This window comes from Herpailurus yagouaroundi, unplaced genomic scaffold (genome assembly GCF_014898765.1).
Source record: "Herpailurus yagouaroundi ecotype Mexico unplaced genomic scaffold, PumYag 220, whole genome shotgun sequence".
NCBI classification, from domain to species: domain Eukaryota; kingdom Metazoa; phylum Chordata; class Mammalia; order Carnivora; family Felidae; genus Herpailurus; species Herpailurus yagouaroundi.
This window is the reverse complement of record NW_024412451.1, coordinates 2,570,216-2,593,521: the sequence shown is the minus strand read 5'-3', so window position 1 is coordinate 2,593,521 and position 23,306 is coordinate 2,570,216. Positions and strand designations below refer to the sequence as shown.

The 23,306-nt window shown below is 48.8% G+C and overlaps 1 protein-coding gene across 1 annotated transcript in view; it reads left to right on the top strand.

The window, feature by feature from the left end:
* The window catches only part of LOC121018622 (optic atrophy 3 protein-like), a 51,115-nt gene extending 30,646 nt beyond the window's left edge, over positions 1–20,469 (top strand). Inside the window, exon 2 of the mRNA XM_040457428.1 lies at positions 16,800–20,469. Coding sequence (XP_040313362.1) covers positions 16,800–17,257 — 458 coding nt within the window. The 3' untranslated portion in view covers positions 17,258–20,469. The remainder of the gene's footprint in view (positions 1–16,799) is intronic.
* The last annotated feature ends 2,837 nt before the right edge of the window (positions 20,470–23,306 follow it).

Sequence of the window (23,306 nt, the reverse complement as noted above, 5' to 3'; positions counted from 1 at the left end):
AACTACATTTAAAAAAGGAAAAAAACCAACTCGTGCTCAGACCATTGTACTCCCCCCCCCCCCCGCCCCGACCTCACGTGTTCACCTCTCCTCAGGATCTACTGGGGATCCAGCCTCCTAACCCTGATACTCACCTTTGGGTTCTAGGCTCACAGAGGGCAGGGGGGTGGCACGGGTCATCAGAGAATGGCCACGGCAGGAGGCAGAGGGCTTCAAGGGAGAGGGGAGGGCGGGCTGGGGACAGGGGTTCCCAGGTGAGCACAAAGTCCTACCTACCAGCTGAGCTGAGGAACCAGCTTCTCCAGCTGGAGCGGGCCCTTGGCTCCATGACCCCGGCTCTGGCAGAGGGCCCCAGTGCTGTGCTGGCCCACGCCCCGTCTGCAAAGCTTCCTGATAGAGATCCAGAGGCGGCTCAGATCCCAACTGAGATACTTCCTGATTAACATCCCAAGAACCCATCGGCCCCATGAGGATTATTCAAAGTGATCTTGTCACGTGGCCGTAAATCCTTTGGGTCACCAAATGGTGCCATGCGCCACTCATAGGCCTCACCCTACAAGTTACCCGTAAACTCCCCCCTACCCCCCCAGGCCCGTCAGTGCCGTAGGTCAACACCTCAGGGGTGGCGGGGGCTCAGGCTGCACCCCCCCCCCGCCCCCCACTCACGGCTGAGCGCAGAGCCGATCCCTGGCCTAGAAGTTGAAGGAAGCTCATTGCTAAGTAGGCCACACATGATGGGGTCGGGGTGTGTTTTTCTGGTACCTTTCTATACTTTCTGTAAGTCCATACTCCCTTTCTTAGAGAAGAGATGATAAATTCCTAGAATCAGAACCGTGGTTCCAAGGATGTGCAATTGGTGGTTTTTTTCCTAATTGTTCTAAAGTTTATTTCTTTTTTGAGAGAGAGCGCAAGCAGGGGAGGGGCAGAGAGAGAGAGACAGAGAATCCCAAGCAGGCCTCGCGCAGTCAGCGCCGAGCCCGACATGGGGCTCGACCCCACAAACCATGAGATCGTGACCTGAGCTGAAATCAAGAGTCAGATGCTTAACTGACTGAACCACCCTGGCGCCCCTTGTTTCCTAATTTCTAAAACTAGAGAATTGGGTGCCTGGGTGACTTAGTTGGTTAAGCATCTGACTTTGGCTCAGGTCATGATCTCACGGTTTGTGTGTCCAAGCCCTGCATCAGGCTCTGTGCTGATAGTGTGGAGCCTGCTTGGGAGTCTCTCTGCCCCTCCCCTGCTTGTGCATGCTCTCTCTCTCTCTCTTTCTCTCTCTCTCTCTCTCTGCCCCTGCCCTGTTGCGTGCACATGCTCTCTGTCTCCCTCTCTCAAAATAAATAAACTTAAAAAAAAAAAATAAAAATAGAGGAGCAATCCATGTTTATTGTAGAAACAAATTTAAATATAGATAAGAGAGAGAAGGGGTGAGTGCATGCACCCTATTTACCAGTGCTTGCCAATAACCAAAAGTTAATTTGGGGTGTGTTTCCGTCATTTATTTTTTTCATTCTCCAAGCCTTCTGAGTACTCGCTCTGGGTCCAGTTTTGTGCTGGACAGCACTGGGGACACAGCAACAACCAGACAGCCCCGTCCCGCTGTCCTAGGATTCCAAGTCCATTGGAGGAGACAAAGACAGACTCGTCCCTAGACAGTGATGGCCCCAAGTGAGTGTAGCTGGGCTGGGAGAGCCCAGAGGGGCACCAGACCTAGCCTGGGGATCAGGGAGGGCTTCCTGGAGACGAGGCCTCTGAACTGAGCCCTGGGCTAAAGGAGCATGCATTTAAATTTGTTTTGAACACTGAAAGCTCTTCCACATGTATTGAGGACTGGAAGTAAAAAATATGCTGAGCATAGGGAACCTTTAGGTCTGTTAAGGAGTCTGGACTTTATTTTAGAGTCCATAGAAGCCAGTGAAGGATTTTAAGCAGGAGAGTACCTTGATTCGATATTCAGCTTCAGGTATGGAACGTGCATGAGGATGGGACCAGAGATCTGGGAGGTGGCTGGGCCAGGGCAGAGGCCTGGAAACCCAAAGGCGGTGCTTACATTTCTGGCTTGGACAAGTTGTTCTCTCTTGTTTTGTTTCACTTGGAGGTGTAATTGACGTTCAACATTACATTAGTTTCAAGTATAAGACATGATGATGTGATATTTGTGTTGCAAAATGGTCACCACAGTATAGTTAATATATATATTACCGTATATAGTTATAGAGTTCTTTTCTTATGATAAAAACTTATTTTTTTCTTATGAGAACTTTTACGATTTACTCTCTAAGTAACTTGCAGATTTGCAGCACAGTAGTATTAACTGTAATCCCCATGCTGTAGGTTACATCCTCGTGACTTGTTTCTTTTATAGCTGAAAGTTTGTTCCTTTTAACTCTTTCCACCCATTGGCCTCCCCGCTGCCCTCCACTTCTGGCAACTACCAATCTGTTCTCTGTGTCTGTGAACTTTTTGTTGTTGTTTTGGCTTTATTCCACGTACAAGTAAGATCATATAGTACTTGTCTCTCTGTGATGTATTTCACATCGTATCATGCCCTCAAGGAGCGTCCGTGTTGTTGCAGATGGCGATTTCCTTCTTTTTTGTGGCTGAATCTTATTCTGTTGTCCATATATACCACACTTCCAATATTTTCTTTATCCATTCATCTGTCGATGGACACATAGATGGTTTCTATATCTTGGCTATTTTAAATTATCCTGCAGTGAACACAGGGGTGCATATATGTTGTAGAATTGGTATTTTTGTTTTCCAGAACTGGAATTGCTGGATCATATGGTATTTCTATTTTTTTTTTTTAAGTTAATTTATTGAGAGAGAGAGAGAGAAAGGGAACAAGTGAGGGAGGGGCAGAGAGAGGGAGAGAGAGAATCCCAGGCAGGTTCTGCACTGTCAGCACAGAGCCTGATGTGGGGCTCAAACTCACAAACCATGAGATCAAGACCGGAGCCAAAGTCGGACGTTTAACCAACTGAGCCACCCAGATGCCTACTTTTAATTTGGTAGCCCTGTTTTTAATTTTTTAAGGAACCTTCATACCGCTTTCCACGGTGGCCCATTTGTATTCCCACCAACAGTGCGCAAGGATTCCCTTTTCTCCACATCCTCGCCAACACTTGTTATTTCTTGTCCTTTTGTTTGTTGAGAGGGTTTTTTAGTAATTATTTAATGTTTATTTATTTTTAAGAGAGAGACAGAGACAGACAGAGCGTGAGAGGGGGAGGGGCAGAGAGAGAGAGAGGGAGAGAGAGAGAGAAGGAGACACAGAATCCGAAGCAGGCTCCAGGCTCTGAGCTGTCAGCACAGAGCCTGATGCAGGACTCGAACTCAAAGACCGCAAGATCATGACCTGAGCCAAAGTCAGGCACTTAACCAACTGAGCCCCCCAGGCGTCCCTGTTGAGAGGTTTTCTGATAACTGAATTCAATCTCCTTACCGATGATCATTCTATTCAGATTTTCTGTCTCTTCATGTTTCAGTATTGGAAGGTTGTATGTTTCTAGGACTTTATCCATTTCAGTTTGTTCTGTTGGTTGACATGTAATCGTTCGGAGTCATCTCTTAGCCTTTGTATTTCTGTGGTGTCAGCTGTAGCATCTCCCCTTCTGGGTCTGATTTTGTGTTTGCTCTCTTTTTTTCTTGGTGAGTCTTGCCACAAGTTTTTCGGTTTGGTTGATCTTCTCAAAGAACCAGCTCTTGGTTTTCACTTGTGTTTCATATTGCCTTGTTAGCCTCAATTTCATTGATTTGTGTTCTGATCTCTGCCGTTACCTTCCTCCTACTGACTTTAGGCTCTGCACTTTTTCTCGTTCCTTGAGGTATGAACTTAGGTTGTTGATTTGAAAATTTTCTTCTTTCTTGCTGTAGGTGTTTATCCCTGTGTACTTCCCTCTTAGAACTGCTTTGCTGCGTCCCCTAAGTTTTGGGACGTTGTATTCCCATTTTTGCTTGTCTCACGGTATTTTTCATTTCTTTTTTGATTGCTTTATTGGGTTGTTGGTTATTTAATGTTGACATATTTATGAATTTCTCAGTTTTCTTCTTGTAATCGATTTCTAGTTTTATACCATTGTGGTCAGAAAAGATGCTTGATGGGGGGCGCCTGTGGCTCAGTCGGTTGAGCGTCCAACTTCGGCTCAGGTCATGATCTCGCGATTTGTGGATTCAGGCCTCACATCGGGCTCTGTGCTGACAGCCTGGAGCCTGGAGCCTGCTCCAGATTCTGGGTCTCCCTCTCTCTCTGCCCCTCCCTCACTTGCTTTCTGTCTCTCAAAAATAAATAAATTTTTTTAAAAAATTAAAAGAGAAGAAAAGATGCTTGGTATGATTTCAGTCTTCTAAAATTTGTTAAAACTTGTTTTGTGGCCTAATATATGATCTTGAGGGTCATAGGAAGTATTCAAGTTGCCCCTGGAGGTGGATGTGATGGAGAATGTTCCGTGTGCACTTGAAAAGAATGTGCATTGTTTTTAAATTTTATTTTTAAACTAATCTCTCTGCCCAACCTGGGGCTCAAACCCACAACCCCGAGATCAAGAGTCACATGCTGCACCGACTGAGCCCTCCAGGCGCCCTGGGAAGAATGTGTATTCTGTTGCTTTTGGATGGAATGTTTGGCTTGGGCAGGTTTTTGAAATGTGTTTCTGTTTTAAAAATCACTTTAATTACTAATGTTGTCAAAGGAGAACAAGTACTTAGTTTAAAAGAGTCAAATACATCTGTGATTTATGATAAAAAGTAAAAAACACAGGGGCGCCTGGCTGGCTCAGTCGGAAGAGCGTGCAACTCTTGATCTCGGGGTCACGAGTTCGGGCCCCGTGTTGGGTGTAGAGATTACTTAAATAAATAAACTCTAAAAAAAGAAAAAAGAAGAAGAAAATGCAGCCATTTCCTTTTCCACCTCAATTCCTGTCCCTCACCAGGTAACCACTTTAACTCTTTCAGCTGATTTTGGTATCTGTCACCATATTTCCAAATAAGGTGCTTACACGTTGGGTTTTTAAAATTTTCCGTTTTTTATTGCCCGTTGACCTCCTAACACGGAAATAAGGATGTGGTGCTTTTATTCCCCCCCATGTTTAAAAAACCGCTTCCCTCTCAAATAGTTAACAATCGTCACCAGCTATGTCCCATTTAGCAGTTCGGTACTTCGTGTCCCTGTGGTGGCCCTTCCATCACCCCAGGCTAATAGCAGTAGGTACTAGTTAGTAGGTAGTGTGCTTTCGATGCCTCTTTCCTTGCTCACAGTTGAGTGATGGCCCCCGTGAGGAGCACTTTCCCTTTGTTTTACGAGGAAGCAGCCATTGCGTGCCCGCAGACGTGTTTCCAGTAGTGGGGAAGAGGTGCTTAGTCCCGTCTCCTGTCAGCAAGCTCCCGAGGCGCCTGGGCCCCACTGCGGAGGAAGAGGAGTCCTTGTCTTCAGCTGCACGGTTTCCTGAGGAAAGAGTTACATACCAGCCACCTGCAGTTCCATGCTTAGGAAAACACTTTCACAATAGTTAGCCGCGGCCAAGTGCTTCTTTTTTAATGGACTCACTGGGGTAAGGTATTCTTCTGTTCCCTTGGAAAACTGCCAGGGGCTGGTCAGCCATTGTGCTGGAGTCTGAGGTGCCCGGGGGCCTGGAACTGTGGGGCTGAGGAGAGAGATCCAAGCCCACGAGTTGGGGTCGTGAGGGTCCGAGTTGCCCCCGGAAGTGGATGTGAGGGTTGAGCGAGAAGTGGGCCTTGGGCAGCAGAGCCCTGAGAAGTAGCCCCTGAGGCCAAGGAAAGGGATCTAGCAGGAGACAGATGGGGAACAAGAGCCAAGAGAGGCAGACACCTCCCAGAGTGCAGTGCCTCGTTGTGTCAGGGGACAGATGAGATAGAAAGCATGAGGGACGTGGGTAGAGCCGGGTGAGAGGGAGCCATGCCTAGGGTCCATGGCTACCTCCGGTGGACTTCCACAGATCAGCCCTTTCGTTGAATACCTGCCCTGTGTCCTACCCAGGGCTGGGGCCACTGCAGTGATGGAGTCAGCCCCCAGCCCTGCCCTCACGGGGCTCACGGTCCCACTGGGGAGATAGGTTCATCACCACACAGTGATTACCCAGAGTGGTCGGAGCTTTGTTTGGCAGGGAACCCAGGGGTCTGGGAGTCAGGGCAGGCTCCATGGAGGAGGGCATATCTGAGCTGAGATACTCTGTGGTATGGAGGACAGATCAAAGGGAAAAAGACTAGGACCCAGAGGGGCTCCTGGATGGCTCAGTTGGTTGAGCGTCCGACTCTTGATCTCAGTTCAGGTTTTGATCTCAGCATTTGAGTTCAAGGCCTGGAGGGGAAAAAAAAAAAAAAAAAAAAAAAAGAACCAGGACACAGAGACCAGTGAGGAGACAGAACACTATTTTATGTAGCCCAAGGGCAGAGCTGAGACCAGTGGGTAGGACATATTTCCAGGAATAAAATTCCAAACAGGAGTCAGGAAGAGGATGCTGGATTAACATTCACTGAATCGAGCAATTTCTTACTTAGTCTCTCATTGCCATTCTCCCCCCCGCTGTCAGTTGGGTATTTTGGTCCCCACTTTACTGATGGGGGAACCCAGGCCCAGAAAGTGAGAGAGCTGAGATTTGAATCTAGATCTGCATGACTCCAAAGGCCTTCCTGCCATTTATTAAGCCCAGCCCTGAACTGACAGGTTTTTGCATGATCTCATTTAGTTATTTCGGCAATACTGTCCACAGGTGAAAGGGTCCTCAGTTTGAAGATGAACTAAGGCTTAGGGAAGAGCACTCCTTTGCCCACAGCGAGATGGCCCAACGTGGCCTATGTCCTTCTTTATCTGGTGCACAAGCAAGAAATGAAAGCAGAGTACAACAACACAGCGTGGTGTTGAAGTCCCGGCGGGGTGACTAAGGGCTGATGAATAGCTTAGGCAAGTATTGCCTTTTCTGTCGCTAAAGCAACGTGTTAAAGGGTCTCCCCCTTGGGAAAAGCAGCATTCTTTTGATTCTTTGGAGACAGGCTAAACCTCAAACTTCAGTAAAAGTATAAAATCAGTAACAGACAAGAATGTTTTGACAAAATTTGAACACTCATAGCGGCATTATGTACAGTAAATTTGAGGAAACTTCAAGGAAGGGTGAGCTGTTCATCCATTCATTAAACATTCCCTTGTGCCTTCTTGATGCCAAGTCCTGGGCTGGGTATTTCTGGGAACCTGCCTGCCCTTACGGAGCTCACAGTCCAGTTTCTAGGCAGTGACAAATGAGTTACCCATGGAGAAGGGAGAACTTACCAGAGGCCTCAAGATACACAAGGCTAGTTGAAACATATTTCTACAACCATTTTAAGAAGGACCATCAAAAAAAAAAAAAAAAAAAAAAAAAAAGGACCATCATAGTTTATTTATTTATTTTTAATGTAATGTTTATTTTTGAGAGAGAGAGAGCACAAGTGTGAGCAGGGGTGGGGCAGGGAGAGGGGGACAGAAGATCCGAAGCAGGCTCTGTGCTGATAGCAGAGAATCCAATGTGAGGCTCAAACTCACAAACTGTGACATCATGACCTGAGCTGAGGTCGGACGCTTAACCGATGGAGCCACCCAGCCACTCCAAGAAGCACCATCATACTTTAAAAACCATTCAAGGGGCGCCTGGGTGGCGCAGTCGGTTAAGCGTCCGACTTCAGCCAGGTCACGATCTCACAGTCCGTGAGTTCGAGCCCCGCGTCGGGCTCTGGGCTGATGGCTCAGAGCCTGGAGCCTGTTTCCGATTCTGTGTCTCCCTCTCTCTCTGCCCCTCCCCCGTTCATGCTCTCTCTCTCTCTGTCCCAAAAATAAATAAACGTTGAAAAAAAAATTTAAAAAAAAAAAAAATAAAATAAAAACCATTCAACCCAGAATAAACAGTGTTGTGATGAGGGTTGCCCAGGGAGCTTGAGGTATCTAGAGGATATGTCTGACCCAGCCTAGGGATCAGGGAGGGCCTCTGGGAGGAAGGGATATTCCAGCTGAGACCTAAAAGATGAATTGGGGTGAGGTAAGAAAAGAGGAGTGAGGGAATAGTATCCCTGGCGGAGATGGAAGGGTGAGCAAAATAACCGTGAGCCCAGCCCTTGCAGAACTCATGATCCAGTGGGGAAGAAGGATCTTTCACCAGTAGCACCCAAGATTGATCAGGGCTCGGGTGTAGAAGCCCAGGAGGCAAGTCCTGCGAAGGAAACACCTTAGCTGCATCCTTGAGGACAACTAGGAGTTAGCAGACATGTAGCAGAGAAAAGCAACAAAATCAAAAAATGGTTCTTTGAAAAGGTTACTACTACTCAAGGGAAAACACACAAATTTCCATGAAAAGGAATGAAAGAGGAGGCATCAGTACAGATCCTAACTATAGGATGATAAGGGGATACTGATCCACCTTAGCCAATAAATTTAACAATGCAGAAGAAAAGGACAGTTTCCTTGAGAAAACACAATTTGACAATATTGACACATGAAGAAATAGAAAATCTGAATAGTCCTGAATCTGTTAGAGACCTCAAATCCATAATTAGAAACCTTCCCATAAAGAAAATGACTTTGCTGGTAAATTTTTCCAAACATTTAAGAAAGAAATAATACCATTATCTAAACTCTTCTAAATAATAAAGAAAGCGGGAACACTTCCTTATTTAATGAGTCAAGTAGAATACTAATACCAAAAACCTAATAAAGCTATTACAAGAAAGGAAAACTTTAGGCCAAGATCTCTTGTGAACATGGATTCCAATATCCTAAACAAAAATATTAGCAAATAGAATCCAGCAATATGTAAGATGGATAATAAATCACGACCTATTGGGATTTTTTCTAAGACTGCAAGGTTGGTTTAGCATTTGAAAAGCAATGTAATTCAGCTTAGGAATAGTAGAAAGGAGAAGAACCATATGATCATGTTATACAGGGAAAGCATTTGATAAAATTCAACACCTATCATGATAAAAGCACTCCAAAAACTATGACTAGAAAGGAACTTCCTTAATCTGACAAAGTTTATATCATCAAAAGAATTCAATTTTTAACACCATATTTATACTTAAAGATTAAAATGAACACTTCCCCCAGTGTTTTGACTAAGACAAGTATCACCTCTTCCAGTCAACATAATATTGGATGTTATAGCTAGTGTGAAAAGACAAAAATACATACATATATGTATATATTCACATATACACACATACATATATATATGCCTACATAAGGGGCACCTGGCTGGCTCAGTTGGTAGAGCATGTGACTCTTGATCTCAGGGTTGTGAGTTCCAGCCCCGTGTTGGGGTAGAGTTCACTTAAAAAAAAAAAAAAAAAAAAAAAAAACTAGTTAAAGGCGTATAAACTGGAAAAGAAGTAGAACTGATTTTTGACTGATGTGATGTGACTATGTGCATAAATAAGCCCAAAGAACCTAAAACAAACCATTAAAATAAAGACATGATTTGGGGGAAGATTGCTGGATACAAGATCCATATACAGAAATCAGTTATATTTCTACATGCTACAAACTAACAATTGGACAGTGGATTTTAAAATACCATTCACAATGATGCTCAAACTCTTCAAATATCTAGAAATAAATTTAACAAAACATGTGTAAGAACTCTACTCTGAGAACCATAAAATATCGCTGAGAGAAACTAAAGAATACTTATAAAAAATAGATAAAGGGGTGCCTAGCTAGCTCAGTTGATGGAGCATATGACTCTTGATCTCAGGGTTGTGAGTTCAAGCCCCATGATAGTGTAGAGAGTACTTAAAAATAAAATATTTACAAAAGCAAACAAACAGATACTACTTTATTCATGGACTGGAAGACTCAGTAACCTTCTTTTGAAGGCTCTCCAAATTGAACTGTAGATTCAGTGCAATCCCAGTAAACATCCTAACACGTGTTTTGTTGTTTGAAACAAGTTGATTCTAAAATTTACAGGAAATTTAGAGATCCTGGGATAGAAAATTTTCAGGAGGAACTAAGTTTGAAGGTTTACACTATCAGATTTCAAGACTTATCGGAAAGCTAAAGTAATTAACGCAGAGTCGTATTGGTACGACAAATAGAGCAATGGGACAGAATAGATTGTGTAAAATGAAACCGACACAAACAAGTGGATTTCCAACAAAAGGAGTCCCGCAGCTCAGTGGGGGAAGGATGGTCATTCGGTAAATGGTGCAATTCCATATCCATACGGGAAAAAGCCTCGCACTGCTCCTTCCCTTGGATGTTGCCAAAGCCTGGAGATATTTTTGGTTGTCAAAACTTGTGAGGTACCACTGGCAAAATCGTCCCTAGCTGAGAACCACTGGCACATAGAAATGTAAAAAGTCCCAGAGCCGACGGGCGCCTGGATGGTGCAGTTGGTTAAGCGTCCGACTCTTGGTTTCGACTCAGGTCACGACGTCACGGTTCTTGAGTTTGAGCCTTGCATTGGGCTTCGTGCTGTCAGCACAGAGCCTGCTTGGAGTTGATTCTCTGTCTCCCTCTCTCTCTGCCCCTCCCCTGCTTGTGCTGTCTCTCTCTCAAAAATAAACTTCAAAACAAAGTCATGAAGCTGAACTATTATAATAGTGCATTAAAAAAAATTTTTTTTTAATGCTTTACTTAGTTTTGAGAGACAGAGAGAGAGACAGAACCCGAATAGGGAAGGGGCAGCGAGAGAGGGAGACACAGAATCCGAAGCAGGCTCCAGGCTCAGAGCTGTCAGCACGGAGCCCAACGTGGGGCTCGAACTCATAAACTGTGAGATCATGACCTGAGCCGAAGTCGGACGCTTAACTGACTGAGCCACCCAGGCGCCCCAAAGAATTTAGGTTTATGTCTTCTAAAGATACAACCAAAATTCAAGGACGCAGAAAGTATATTCAGATTTTCTGTGATCAGATAATAAAAATGGTGTTTCACTTTGTACATAGTGAACATACCAATAAGAGCCATGTCCTTTAGTTTGTATGTTATCGAATGAGGTTCCTCTCCACGTTATTAAAATTCATTTGTTCATTACCAACATTTCATTTCATCTTGTGATAAACCTTTTCTCAGCTTTTTATGTATTGGTGACCTCGAGAGCATCATCAATCATGATTCTAGGCATGATAAGAGAAAATAGCTAATAAGACATCCCATATGAATTAAAATTAAAAAAAAAAAAAAAAAGGCAGTCCCCTGGACCCTCTAGAACTTATCCAGAGACAGAAGCAAAGGAACCCACTGAAGACAGTGAGCCGTGGCCCTTATCACACCCCAGGGACAGCCGCAGTTGCAGGGCCCCAGCCCTGGCTGCTCTCCTAGGCTGTGTGAGTACATCAGCTGAAGGGTGAGGAGCCCTGCCTCCCCGTTTTCTGTCTCCTGGGTGAGGCAGTGTCCTGTGACTCAGCCGTTTTCACTGCTGCGAAACCTGCTACTGTCCGCACTCTACATGCCCATGGGCAGGGTGTGGATGACCCGACTGGTCCATCCACACAGTGGAAGACTACTCAGCGATAAACCAGGGTGGGGGGGGACTGAAACACATGGTGATGTGTAGATTTCACAGGCGTAATACAGAGTGAAAGAAGGCAGAAGAGAGAGTACAAACGATTTACGATGAAATCAGAATGGGACTTAGTAGAGGGATAGCATCTACCACGGGAGGTCAGAATAGTGGTTTCGGGGGGTACTGACTGGAAGAGAGCCGGCTTGAGGGTGGGAGCCTGTTGGAGTACAGGAACATTCTAGATCTTAATCTGCATGGTGCTTACATATTAAAAAATTATCCCGCTTGGGGCACCTGGGTGGCTCGGTCAGTTTTAAGCGTCTGACTTCAGCTCAGGTCACGATCTCACGGTCCGTGAGTTCGAGCCCCGCGTCGGGCTCTGGGCTGACGGCTTAGAGCCTGGAGCCTGCTTCCGATTCTGTGTCTCCCTCTCTCTCTGCCCCTCCCCTGCTTGCACTCTGTCTCTTCCTCTCTCAAAAATAAATAAACATTAAAAAAAAAAAAATTATCCTGCTCATGCCTGGCTGGCTTGGTCAGTAGAGCATAGGACCCTTGATCACAGGGTTGTGAGTTCAAGCCCCACATTGGGTGTAGAGATTACTTAAAAAAAACAAAAAAACAAAAAAACAAAAAAAAAACAACTTAAACTTTTCAATTATCATGCCCTACACTTACTGTTTGTGTATTTTATGTAAGTTATATTTCGTTAAAAAGGGGAAAAAAGGGGCGCCTGGGTGGCGCAGTCGGTTAAGCGTCCGACTTCAGCTCAGGTCACGATCTCGCGGTCCGTGAGTTCGAGCCCCATGTCGGGCTCTGGGCTGACGCCTTAGAGCCTGGAGCCTGTTTCCGATTCTGTGTCTCCCTCTCTCTCTGCCCCTCCCCCGTTCATGCTCTGTCTCTCTGTCCCAAAAATAAATAAACGTTGAAAAAAAAAATTTTTTTTAAAAAAGGGGAAAAAAAATGAATGTAGTGAGGTCATCAGATTTAAAAAAAAAAAATCATTTACATAACAGTTGTATTTCTATGTACCAGCCCGAACCAAAGTGAAAATGGAATTTAAAATACCATGAATAAAATCATAAGTAAAAAGAAAATACCATGGATAATAACAAAAAAAAAATCAATGCCTGGGAATAAATATAATCAAAGAGATTTGCAGGGAAAGTTAGACGAAATGGAGACAGATACTACATTTATGGATTGAAAGACTCGACATTGGGAAGATGTCACTGTGTTGAAAATGATCCGTAGATTCATTGGAATTCCAACCAAAATCTGGGACAATGGCTTTCAACATTTTGACTGTTCCAGTTACACACAGAGTCACATACAAAACAAGAACAGAAGTTTTGTGAAACAAGGGCTCCCGGGTGGCTCAGTTGATTTAGTGTCTGACTCTTGATCTCAGCTCAGGTCTTGATCTCAGGATCATGAGTTCAAGCCCCACGTTGGGCTCCGCGTCGGGCAAGAAGCCTACTTAAAAAGTTTTGTGAGACAGTACTTGTCCTGACTACTTACGATCGCCTTTGATGTTTTCTGTTATATGCTGGCAGGAGTGGGGGACGTTGTATCCATGAGTTTGGGAAGTGAAATTGTGTGGTATTGGCCTTTCTCTGACTTACTTCTCTAAAGCGTAATGCCCTCAAGGGCCATCTGATGGTTCCTGTCATATTCATGATCTTATTTTTCATGCCGTTCTGTGCGACCAAATTAGATTCCATGACCCACTAATGGGACAAGACCAGCGGTTTGGAAATACCGTGTGAGGGAAGACCTAGTTGTTCTAGAAAATCATTGTCCAGCTGAGAGCTGACTGACACAGGGTGGAATTCTAAGGGGCTTGATGGAATGTCAGAGTAGAGATGCCATCCGACCTTGCTGCTGAGACCGTCTCCTCCGGGTGGCCCCCTTCGGGACATAGCCCACCGGGGGGCCCCTCTCTAGATTAAGCACATCCCAGTGGACAGTGTGTCCGCGATTGTCACATGGTATATGCTGTTTATTTTCACTCTTCTGACTTGGCACAGAGTATAGAAGGTTCTGCTGTAACCACTGAACCACCTGTGAGTCAAACCTGGATAACGTGGAAGAATGATCTGGCCTGGGGGTGGGGAGGGGAGCTCGAAAGGAGGGAGACAGTGATAAGCATATAGTACAAGAAGTGGGTACAGATCGTCGTAAAAATGGAGAGACAGGGGACGGAGGAAGGACAGGTACGTGGAGACAAAGGTCTCATCTTTTATACTTGGGCTGGGGGGAGGGGGGGTTCAATAGACAATGCGTAAATAGCAGTGAATTTCCAGTTGAAAAATTCAGAAATAGAGGTGAGCAGAGTACGCTTCTTATCAGATACCAGGGCCATGATGCCAGCAGAAAAAAAGGCTAGTTAGGGCGAGATCTAGGGGGCCACTGGGGTGGGCCTAAGGATCAGGACTTCTGACTTCTAACTTTATAGTTTGAGTACTTTATTTGCATGTAATGTGTTACTTTTATTAAGGAAAAGGATGCTCGTTTCTTTTTTTGTTTTGTTTTAACCGGCTCCTGGCCGCTGCCGTAGGTCAGCAGGGGGCTGACGCTGGGACAGGGACCCACTGTGTGTGCTTGGCCTGCTACTGGCCAGTGCGGGGGACACAGCAGTGGCTGTGATGGTCCTGGACCCTGCCCTCTGGGGTGCAAACAAGCAACTGGGTGACCAGATCATTCCCAGTTGTGATGGACGCTCTGAAGGAAATACACAGCGTGTGCAGAAGGGACAGAGATCCCCGAATAGGGAGGTCAGGGAGGGGACATCGGTCAGAGCTGGGGCAGAGCCTGGACCCGGACAGCAGATGAGGGTTTGGGAGAGACATTCACGCAGCAGACTAGACACTTGGCTGAGGGGGGTGGGGGGGTCCCTGAGTCCCAGGTCTCTGGCCTGGTGACAGGATGGACCCAGGAGGAGGAACAAGTGTCTCTGGGGTCAGGTTTGCACACAGTGAGTGTGAGGTGCCTGGGAGACATCTGAGGGCCTGTTCTTTCCAACTACCCCTTCTTCCCAATTCTCCTTTCCCACATGGACCTTGTTTCCTGAACCCCAAGTCTGGCTACTAGCCTGAGAGACTGCCATCAGCCCTGCCCCGAAAGCCTTGTCTCTCTCACACACACACCCTGCAACTGAATTTCCTGTGCCTGGACGTGTGCCCCCACCCCTCGTGCCCGCTCCCGTTTGCACACCCAGACCCCCACCCACTGGCCCCCACCCACTGGCCCCGGTCCTCACGCTTGTCTACACTGAGATGCTGGGACGTTCACCCAGGTTTGCCAGCAGAAGCTGGTGCTGTCTCCTCACCACCCTCCGGCCACTGTGCTTCGTGGCCGGACATAAAGGATCACGTGACAGGTGCAGGCCTGGCTCCAGGGGGGCTGGGGTGTGGTCATCATCTCCCCATTTGACAGAGGTGGCCCAGCGTGGGCTGTCATCGCTGTAGGTGGCAGAGCTCCAGGTGGACCCCAGGTCGGCCCGAAGCTGGGACCTCAGTGTGGGAGGGGTCGGCACCGCCTAGACTCCAGGAACCCCACACCACCAGGGTCTCCGTAACAAGTAGTAGTTAGTAATGGTGACTGCGGCCGTGGGCAGGTCACGGGAGGGCCCCGGGTGCGCTCCTCCTCAGATCTTACTTCCTGCTGGCTCCAGGCAGAGCTCGCCAAACGTTTTATGCTGCCCTACCCCATTTTTAGAAAATACTGTGCTTGCCAATCTTATTTATTTTTTGAGGAAGAGCACAAGCAGGGGAGGGGCAGAGAGAGAGGCAGGGGATCTGAATCGGGCTCTGTGCTGATGCAGGGCTCGAACTCACAAACCCTGAGGTCATGACCTGAGCCGAAGTCAGACATTTAACCAGCTGAGCCACCCAGGCGCCCCGCCCTTTTAGGAAATTGAAAGGCTGTGTACCCGCTAGCGCATTTTCAAGGTGACAGCTAAACCTTGTCTTCCTGAATTCAAGTCGCTGCAGAGGATATAATTTCTGGTGTGCATGAATATTGATATTTCCAAACGGATTGGTGCCATCTTCCCTTCCAAGTATCTAATGCAATCCATATAACTGCTGTGATTTGCTGTCTGCAATTTCAGTTTAAAGGGGAAAAAAAAATGAACAAGCTGTTCCTTTGCAGTCAGGAATTTCACATTATACCTTGAACTTTGTCCTTGAACTTCTGTTTACACTTCCCCTGCAGAATTCTGCCTACCAAAGGATGTGTCAGCAACCCAAACACGCACAGAAATCCAAATTTTAATTGTCGTGTAGCTTCCGTTGGCCGAAAGGTTGTAAACGTGAAAATATTTTCCTGTGGATTTTTTAAAAAGCCGAGCCCACAATTGACTCGAAACATTTCATACACCAGGCATTTGCACGGGTAGTTATTAAACATTAAAAATAAAGTAAGTGCTGTGTTGGAAATGAGTCTCCGAGTGAGCTAGACAGGCATCCCCAGCACTTTCGTGTATCCTGGATGAGTGTGAATTACCGCAGGAAGGAGTCAGGGTCCAGCGTCAATGCTGCCTCGGTTTTTAAGACTCAGATGCTGAGAATTTCCCTGCACAAAGCGGCAGCTAGGCAAGGAAGCTTTTGTTGCAGCAACACCCGCCCAGTCAACTCGAGAGCTTCTTCCAAGGTACGTGCCCAAAACCTCACCGCAGAGAGCGCACAGGACTGTTAGCTCCGTCCTCAGGGCTGGTGAAAAATCTAGGAGGGGAGCCACCAGACTTGCAAATAAATTACCCCGTGGTCCAAGTCGCCTCACATCCATTCCCACGTTTCAGCTGCCCTTTCTTTGGAGCCCAGGAGGGTACCCGCCCTTACGCTGCAGCCCTAACTCTAAATTTTGGGAAGATTCAGAAAGAAAGTGGGGCGGGGTGGGGGGGATGTGCCTTGCTTCTGAGAAGCAGGTTGGACGACTGCGTCCGGGGATGCTTGGCTGGCCTGCTGGTGGCTTGAGGGGAGGAACAGAGGGAGCTCAGAAGCCTCTGGCAACTGAGCCTTTACACCTACCCGGGACTTTGTGGCCTGGGAGCTGCTTGTAACCCTACAGGGGCGCGGCCCCCAGGGTTTCTCATTCCTGGCTACTTGGCAGAATCCTCTGGGCGATTCAGAAAGCCGCCTGGGCTCCCGTTCTCTGGGCTAGGTAGGCCAGCGCAGGTCTTGCTTAAAGCGATCCCCAGTGATTCTGGCTGTGGTGTGCCCATTGCGCCAACCTGGACACCGAAACGCGGAGGGGTGGGGCTTGTAGGGGGCTCCTGGCGCAGGACCTGACCCCTCTCTTCCCCCGCAGTGTACCACTGGGTGGAGATGCGGACCAAGATGCGCATCATGGGCTTCCGGGGCACGGTCATCAAGCCGCTGAATGAGGACGCGGCCGCCGAGCTGGGCGCCGAGCTGCTGGGTGAGGCCACCATCTTCATCGTGGGCGGCGGCTGCCTGGTGCTGGAGTACTGGCGCCACCAGGCGCACCAGCGTCACAAGGAGGAGGAGCAGCAGGCCGCCTGGGACGCGATGCGGGACGAAGTGGGCCGCCTGGCCCTGGCGCTGGAGACCCTGCAGGCACAGGCCCAGGCACAGACGCAGGCCGCGCCTGCGCAGAGCGCGCTGGAGGAGCTGCAGGCGCAGATGCGAGAGGTGCGCGCCCAGCTCTGCGCCCGGGATGCGCCCCAAGCAGCATCCGTGCCCCAGGTGGTATCCGCGTCCAAGGCAGTGTCCGCGTCCAAGGATCAGGAGTCTGCCGAAGTCTGAACTTGGACGTGGTTGTGTGTGCTCTGATGTGGCCTTCTCCCCACACTATCCCTGCCTGTGCCGGCCCAGCGGAAACCACCGGGATCTTGATGGAACTTGGATTCGGTCATCCCCTGCTGATCAGTGGTACCTTCCACCGGGACCGGCCCCCAGCCGGTGAAGCTCCAGCAAGGCTTCCTCCAGCTCGTGGGTGCAGTCCACAGCGCTCATCACTGCACCCCCACCCCAAACCGCACAGACCTATGGGGTCCCGGCCTGGACAACGGGCTGAGTTTTCTGGCAGGAGAAAAAAGGGACCCCCGACTTGAGCCGAATCAAGCGGTTTCCTCCCCACCCTCCCATCCCCCCAGTTACCTGATAAGTGTCACCTTTCCCCGGGACTCTCATCCTTTTCACCGGAACACCCCCTTCCCCTCGTCAACAGGTACAGACCATTATAAAGAAATGCTGTGTCTTTCAGTGACTCTCTGTCCCCCTCATCCAAGGTGGGTTCCAGCTGGGCATCACCACTCTCTCTGAGGGGAAGACAAGGGGGATCTTGGCTTGCAGTCGATCCACTAATTTTTATCCCCCCCCCCCCCCTTAACCTGATCTGTGGTGCCCTACCAAGACCAAGTGGAATATTCCAACAGATTCCCCCCAGCCCGCAAGCCTAGTCCACGGCGCAGCCCGCCCGGATGACTGCAGGGCCTTCCGTGGCAGTGCTCTCCCAACACCCCTTCCGTGGCGGAAAAGTCGACCCCGCCTCTGGCCAATCCAACTTCAGCCTGTGGACCTGCCTTCAGGGCCCGTGAGCCTTTCCTGCCATCCTTCCCCACCTTCCGCGCTATGTTCTTCAGTCGCCTGTCAGAGGCCTGCCAGCCATGGGCCAGACGATCACATTCCTCGGCTTCCATCCAAATCTTCCATCCAGACCTGGGTGCCCTTGCCCTTCTCTGGGGCTGTGGGCTGGCCCACCAGCCCCCCTTCATGCAGTAGTACCCCCGGGCCTTCATTGCCTCCCGTCCCACCTCCATCCCACTGGTCTAGGCCACCAGTTGGTCTTAACCTTTATTCGTTTCCTGGGGCTAGCATACCCAATGACCACAGACTTGATTTGCCATCTCACGGTTCTGGAGGCCAGAGATCCGAAATCAAATTGTCAGCGGGGCCACACCCGTCCGAAGGCGCTACGGGAAGATCTTCCCTTGCCTCTTCTAACTTTTGGTGACTTCAGGCATTCCTTGGCTTGTGGCCGCAGATCTCCAGTCTCTGCGCCCTCTTCGCGTGGCCTTTGTTTCCTCTTCTGTCTCTGGTAAAGACACCTGTCGTTGGATTCAGGGCCCGCCCTAAATCTAGGATGACTTCACTTCAGGATCCTTAACTTATTTACAGAGGTGGGGTTCCCCCCCCCCCAGATATGCTCGCAGTCACACATCCCATGGTTTACTATGTGGACATGTCTCTGGGGGAGTCAGCATTCAGCCCGCTACACCTCCCCACCCGAAGAGATCGCTGGGACTCTTGCCAGCCCCACAGGACGTTTGGCCTGCCCCACAAGAGTGATTGGAACAGTCCAGGAACCGTCCTTTACTACCTGGTGTCTCTTCCAGGAATCTTCCTGATGTGGGAGGGGTGTGGGTCCCACCAGTCCACCAGTCTGCCTTCTGCACTTCAGACTGTAGATATTGTCTGGAATAATCTTCAGGGTGTGTCTGAGAACACAGAGACCTCCAAAATGAGTACAACGAGACGCGTTAGGATTAGAGAAGCTGATGTGCGTGCATGGGCAGTCATCCTGTGAACCCTTTCTCAGACTGGAACCCTGAGGCCCAGGAGAAGCAAGGGGACTGGCCCAAGTCCCCAAAGTCCAAGGTGGTGAAGTAGTAAGAGCAGAATGGGGGCAGGGGGTGCACAGAGAAGGGAATGGAGGGGGGTGCAGGATGCTTGAGGGTACTGATGCCGGAGGAGGAAGAGAGAGGGCCAGGGGAAGGGTGTTGGTTAGGGCTCTACACAGAGGCCCAAAGCATTTCCCAGAGGCGGTGCTGAGGGTCGGGGGGCCCTCAGTTCCTAGCCACAGCTAGGAGCACACCTGAAATCTTAGCATTTAATGAATGGGGTTAGATCCAAGATCCATTTTACTTGGGCCTGGTTCCCAGAAGCCATAGGTGAAGGGGGAGGGGCCGGCTTCCTCTCACCTTTGTCCTCCCTCACCTCGCTTCCAGGGGGCCAGGGACCAAAGTGGGGGCAGGGAGGGTGATCTGCCCAGGTAGAAAACCAAGAAACATGGGTTCTGAAGCATCATCTTAATTCTTTCTGGAAGAGGGGGAGAAGCGCATGTGGAGGGTGTCCTGGGTGGAGGTGTCTTTAAAATTGGAAATGGCCTTGGGCTCCTGGGTGGCTCAGTCCGTTGAGCATCCCGACTCTTGGTCCCGGTTCAGGTCATGATCTCGTGGTTCGTGGGTTCAAGCCCCGAACTGGAATTCTCTCTCTCCCTCTCTGTCTTTTCCCCTTCCCTGCTCGTGCTCGCTCGCTCTTTCTCAAATAAATAAACCAATCAAAAAATCATAAAATTGGAAGTGACCTGAGTGGATAAAGGAGGAGAAGATGGAGAGAGAGACCACTGTGTGGAGGGGTGATGGGCAGAGCTGGGTGAGCAGCCTCAGTGCCTGGTTTCCATGGCTACTCCTGGGGGTCCACTCTGGCACTGACCCACTTCTGGAGCACAGGTTGCCGGAGGCAGGGACCGCGATGCTCCTCACCCCCCCACACACCCATTATGTCAATAACGGTGTGGCTACTAACAGTATTTTTTTCATTTCATTCATGAGGACATTGAGGCACAGAAAGGGGGAGTCACCTGCCCAAGATCACACAGGCAGGGAAGAAGCAACATGGGACCTGGAAAGGGGCAGTCTCCACCACAGCCCAAGCTCCTAACCCCTGCCCAATCTTGACCCTGATGTGGCATTGCTGTCACAGCTCCGAGACTCAGCACTCAGCTCCGCGTGTCCTTCCATGTGGCCAGTCCTTGTGGGAGGCAGTGGCTTCACCCACTGTGTGAGTGTTGGGGGGCAGGTAGGATCAGGGTGTGTGGAAATGCAAGGAATCCCCTCTCAAAGTGCACGAGGTGGAGGCTGGAGGCTTGGTCATCATTCTGGTTTCCTACTAGCTAAACTTTTGTGTACCTTTGCGACTTGGGGAGAGGGGTAGAATAAATATGCAAATGAGGTTGGTTGTCTTCAAGTTGATGTATTTTTTTATATGTATTTTTAAAAAATCTCGGGGCGCCTGGGTGGCTCATTCGGTTAAGCGTCCGACTTCCACTCAGGTCATGATCTCGCGGTTCGTGAGTTCAAGCCCCGCGTCGGGCTCTGTGCTGACAGCTCGGAGCCTGGAGCCTGCTTCGGATTCTGTGTCTCCCTCGCTCTCTGCCCCTCCCCCACTCAAGTTCTATCTCTGTCTCTGTGTCTGTCTGTCTGTCTCTCTCTCTCTCTCTCTCTCTGTCTCTTTCAAGAATAAACATCAAAATGGGGCGCCTGGGTGGCGCAGTCGGTTAAGCATCCGACTTCAGCCAGGTCACGATCTCGCGATCCGTGAGTTCGAGCCACGCGTGGGGCTCTGGGCTGATGGCTCGGAGCCTGGAGCCTGTTTCCGATTCTGTGTCTCCCTCTCTCTCTGCCCCTCCCCCATTCATCGTCTGTCTCTCTCTGTCCCAAAAATAAATAAAAACGTTGAAAAAAAAATTAAAAAAAAAAAAGAATAAACATCAAAAAATATATTTTTTTTAAATCTCAGGGCACCTGGCTGGCTCAGTCGGTGTCGTGAGTTCAAGCCCCACGTTGTGTGTAGAGATTACTTAAATAAATAAAAGCTTTAAAAAAAAAAATCCGTTAACCTGAGGAAAAAAAGGGTCTTTTTAAATTTTTTTCCCCACTTTCGCTCAGGTGTCCACTGTGTGCCCGGCCCTGTTCTATGTCGTGCCGAGGTCCCAGGCAGTGACCAACACAGCCCAACCCTGCCCTCGTGGAGCTCACAGTCCATTGGGGGCACCTGCACAGTCAGACGTTTCTTTTTCCAATGTTAGCCTACCCCGCGGTGATGAGGGAAGAAGGGGCCTTACTGAATCCAGACCCCTCCCACCTGAGGGACTCAGGACTAGGGTGGAAAAAAACAGAAACCCATTTATTTACACTGGCTTACAGAAGCCTCACACTGGGTCCCGAGGGCTCCGCCTCTCCCATCTGGCGGGCCCTGTTGTCCCCTGCCTTGGTTTCCCAGTTGGGCAGGCCCTTGCCTGGAGAAAGCCACCCCTAGAGAAAATGGACTTCGCTCAGCCCCTGCCTGATTCATGGGCCCACGTGACCATCTCTGTGCTAGCCACTGTGACCCTTGAGTGGCCAGGCCTGGGCCCCCGGCCCCAGTGGACAGCGGGAGGGGAGCATGCCCAAAGGAGAATGGAGTGGACGTCCTCCACTCTGTCGTTAGACAAACGTTTACCGAGCACCTATGGTGTGCCTGGCCCCATTCTAGTAGCTGGGAACCAGCCAAGACCGAGATCAGGCTCCTCCCCATCACGGAGCTGACATCTAGTGCAGGGGATGAACAGTCAAGAAGTAAAGGGTTAGTCCAGTGGCAGAGTTCTGGGGTGATGGGGGTGGCTCATTTAAATCGGGGTGACTCTTCTGAGATGAGCCCCAAAGGCAGCTGTAAGAACTCCACTGGCACAGTTGAGTCTTTGCGATGGATATCCTATGGCCTTCAGGGATGAAAGTATTTACCCCCTGGCCCTTGACGTGAAGAGTTCACTGCCCCCACCCCACCCCCCCCGCCCCGGGGGCTCCTGGCTGACTCAGTTGGAAGAGGGTGCCACTCTTGACCTCAGGGTCATGAGTTGGAGCCCCACGTTGGGCACAGAGTTTCCATAAATCAACACAAAAAGAGTTTACTGACCCACGGAATAGAGTGAGCAAGGGGAATCGGGTGGGAGCGAAGGCTGGCACCTTGTCTCATTTGGCACAGCTCTGGAGGCCCGTCCCAGCTCTGGGCAGCCCACAGGATTGACTGAAGCATCGTGCCTCAGCCACGGCCGACCCAGCCCGGCTTCCCTCCCCTCCCACCTGCACGCGTCTCGTCCCCCAAAGATTCCGCCATAACCCTACGGCGCACAGATCTCAAGTCTGCATCTCAGCCAGGGCAGCGAGCCACAGCGGGAAGCAGAGCTCATACAGTCCGCCATACACGTATTAATAGAATTCACAGTTCACACTCTGTGTGTGTTCTAAGTATGGCATAATTCGTGCATTATGTGGCCTAGTATATAACGGAATATAAAAATATTTTTGTGTAATCTGTAACATAGTACTGTATAATATATATATTATTATTATACTGTAGAATATATATACAGTATAGGGGCGCCTGGGTGGCTCAGTCGGTTAAGCGTCCGACTTCAGCTCAGGTCACGATCTCGCGTTCCGTGAGTTCGAGCCCCGCGTCGGGCTCTGTGCTGACGGCTCAGAGCCTGGAGCCTGTTTCGGATTCTGTGTCTCCCTCTCTCTGACCCTCCCCCATTCATGCTCTGTCTCTCTCTGTCTCAAAAATAAATAAACGTTAAAAAATATATATATATGTATTGTGTGTGTACCCACTGGGATGAAAATTTCACCAAATACTCTTAATATGTGCAGTGCAGTCTGATATTTCATATTGTATTTTCACGAAGAAAAACTACACATACACGTTTCACATACATACCTCGTATGTATCATAAACATATAGAACTTATCGTATGTAATATATAACACATATGTCAACGTCATATGCTAGATGTTATATATATTGTCAGAACATAAGTTTCTCTAAACAATAATTGCTCTTCCCATATGTGTTGCATTCTGGTACTTTTCTCTCGTATTCCGTTCCATAAAGAAAGGCATATGCATATGTATGTATTATACAAACCTACATAGAGTGGGCTCCTTGAGCCTTTGGCTTTTATTCCAGGCGAGGCACATGAGCCACGGGGAGCTCTGTGCAGAGGAGGGAAGTGAGCTGACCTGGGATCCCC